General features: G+C 38.8%; 1 protein-coding gene across 1 annotated transcript; it reads left to right on the top strand.

Moving 5' to 3' along the window:
• Positions 1-1,482: 1,482 nt before the first annotated feature.
• Positions 1,483-1,980, top strand: LOC107898200 (uncharacterized). Its single transcript, XM_016823732.1, has one exon. The coding sequence runs from the start codon at positions 1,483-1,485 to the stop codon at positions 1,978-1,980; it is 498 nt and encodes a 165-aa protein (XP_016679221.1).
• The last annotated feature ends 299 nt before the right edge of the window (positions 1,981-2,279 follow it).

Here is a 2,279-nt window from a genome sequence, read left to right as displayed (position 1 = left end):
CAGTTGTGGCGTTTTCGACTACAGAAGCTGAATATATCGTTGCATCTTATGTAGGATGTCAATTGATTTAGTTACGTGGAATTTTGGAGAGTCTTAAGCAGAAGCAGAACAAGTCAATGATTTTGTTTTGTGACAATAGTTATACTATTTCGACCACAAAGGATCCAGTTCTTCATAGAAGAACAAAACACATTCGCATTCGATATCACTTATTGAGGGAACTGGTGAATAATGGTGATGTTCAAGTTGAATATTGCAAGACGGAAGATCAGATGGCTGATATCTTCACAAAGCCGCTCAGTGGACAAGTCATCAAGAAAAATGTTGAAAGGTTGGGAGTTTGAAGCAAGTTTAATTTAAGGGAGGCATTGTTGGCACATAATTAAATTAATCTTGCACAAAATAAATTATGAAAAGTTAGAAATGTTAAGAGACTTGAAGATGAAGAGTTAGAAATGTGAAGATACTTGAAGATGAAGAGTTACACACATGCATGAATAGTCACAACTCCTATAGCATTTAAGTGATGTAGATGAATAGTCACTTACAACTCCTATATAAAGAGTTAAATGTGATGAAGCATTGGTAGAGTGTGAAATAAAAAAGTTTATTATAAAGGGTGTTTCTCTCTTCTATACTAAATTTATTTCTCTTCTCCATTATATTCTTCATCATTCTCTTTGTTTTATTTCTCCAAATTTTAATTAATCTTCTACAGGTCAAGGAAAAGCAAAATATAAAAGAAAAAGAATAAAAGGGAATAATGGAGAGAACTATGATGAAAGCTCAATTCGAACTATCCGTAGGAAACTAGTTGATAGTTTATCACCTAGCAATGTGGCGGCTGGTGACCAACCCCTCTTAGAACAATGAGGCTATTTTGTTGGAACTGTCGTGGGCTTGGGAACCCTGCGACAGTTCAAGAACTTAAGCAACTCCTTGTTGCTAATGTCCTGGATATTGCCTTTTTATGTGAAACTAAAATGCATTCTAATTGTTTCTCTTGAATTCGAACTATATGTAGAATGGAGGGGTGTTTTGCTATTAGTTCAGAAGGGAAAAGTGGGGGTCTGGATATGATGTGGAGGGAGGGGAGGTCACGGCATAAAATTATTCTAAGTACCATTCTTTGGTTAGACTAGACGAGAGTAAGGTGCTTCGGTTCACTAGCTTTTATGGTCAAGCCAGTCCAAATTTAAGGAAACATTCGTGGGACATGCTTAGAGGGTGAAGAGCACGGTTAAGGAAGGGTGGATTGTAGGGGGTGACTTCAATGCTATTTTCAACAATGCTGAAAAGGATGGAGGGTGTAGAAAGCCTAAAAATCCTATGGATGATTTTTGTGAAATTTTGGAGGATCTATCATTGGTGGACGTGAAAACTAGCAATGGTTGGTTTACTTAGACCAATAATAGAGAGGGTTCCGGCTTAGTTAAGGAGAGATTGGACATATTTCTTATTTCTGAGGATATTGTTGAAAAGATGTCGTTTCTCACTACTATGGTTGTGCGCCAATCCAAGTCTGACCATGAGCCAATTCTTATGAACACATTAGGGAGCAAGCAGGGTGAGAGATACAGTGACCCCAGAACTTGGTTCAAATATGATGTTTGCTGGGCTAAGGAGCATGAGGCTAGGGATATCATCACCCGCATTTGGACTAATAAAGAGAGTAATATTTTGGATAAGATGGATAAGGTTCGGGAGGAGCTTGGTCCATGGCAACACCAACGTTATAAAAGAATGAAAAATAAGATTAACAGGCTGGAAAATAAGATTTGTACTCTTATGGATGGGCCTAATAGCGAGAGATCGACCAATCTCCTCAAGTTTGCTTGTTGTAAGCTTGGTTATTTGTATGCGATGGATGAGAATTACTGGGCGCAACGGGATCGGATCCAGTGGCTTAAGGAAGGTGATAGGAATACCCGCTACTTCCACGTGAGGGCCACTGGTCGTAAGAAAAAGAATAGTATTTAAATGTTAAAAGATTCGCATGGGACGTGTCATGAAGATAAGAAAGAGGTTTGCAACATTGCGTTGAGCTATTTCAATGACCTTTTTAAGACCACTATCGCTTCGTGTGGGGATGTTGATTTGTATTTTATTCCTGAGTGCTTCACCAATAGCATGAATAGTAGCCTTAACAGAGAGTTTACCGATAAGGAAATTTCGGCAGCTTTCAAACATATGGAACCCTGCACAGCCCCGGGGGTTGATAGGCTTTCGGGGAGTTTCTTTAAAGAGCATTGGTCGACCGTAGGTAATGATGTTTTAAG

The sequence above is a fragment of the Gossypium hirsutum genome, chromosome D04 (assembly GCF_007990345.1).
Source record: "Gossypium hirsutum isolate 1008001.06 chromosome D04, Gossypium_hirsutum_v2.1, whole genome shotgun sequence".
In the NCBI taxonomy this organism is placed as follows: Eukaryota; Viridiplantae; Streptophyta; class Magnoliopsida; order Malvales; family Malvaceae; genus Gossypium; species Gossypium hirsutum.
This window is presented reverse-complemented; position numbering and strand designations above follow the sequence as displayed.

What these genes read in the sequence shown, in the direction of transcription:
- LOC107898200 (XM_016823732.1), top strand. Translation starts at nt 1,483, where the DNA reads ATGTCGTTTCTCACTACTATGGTTGTGCGCCAATCCAAGTCTGACCAT.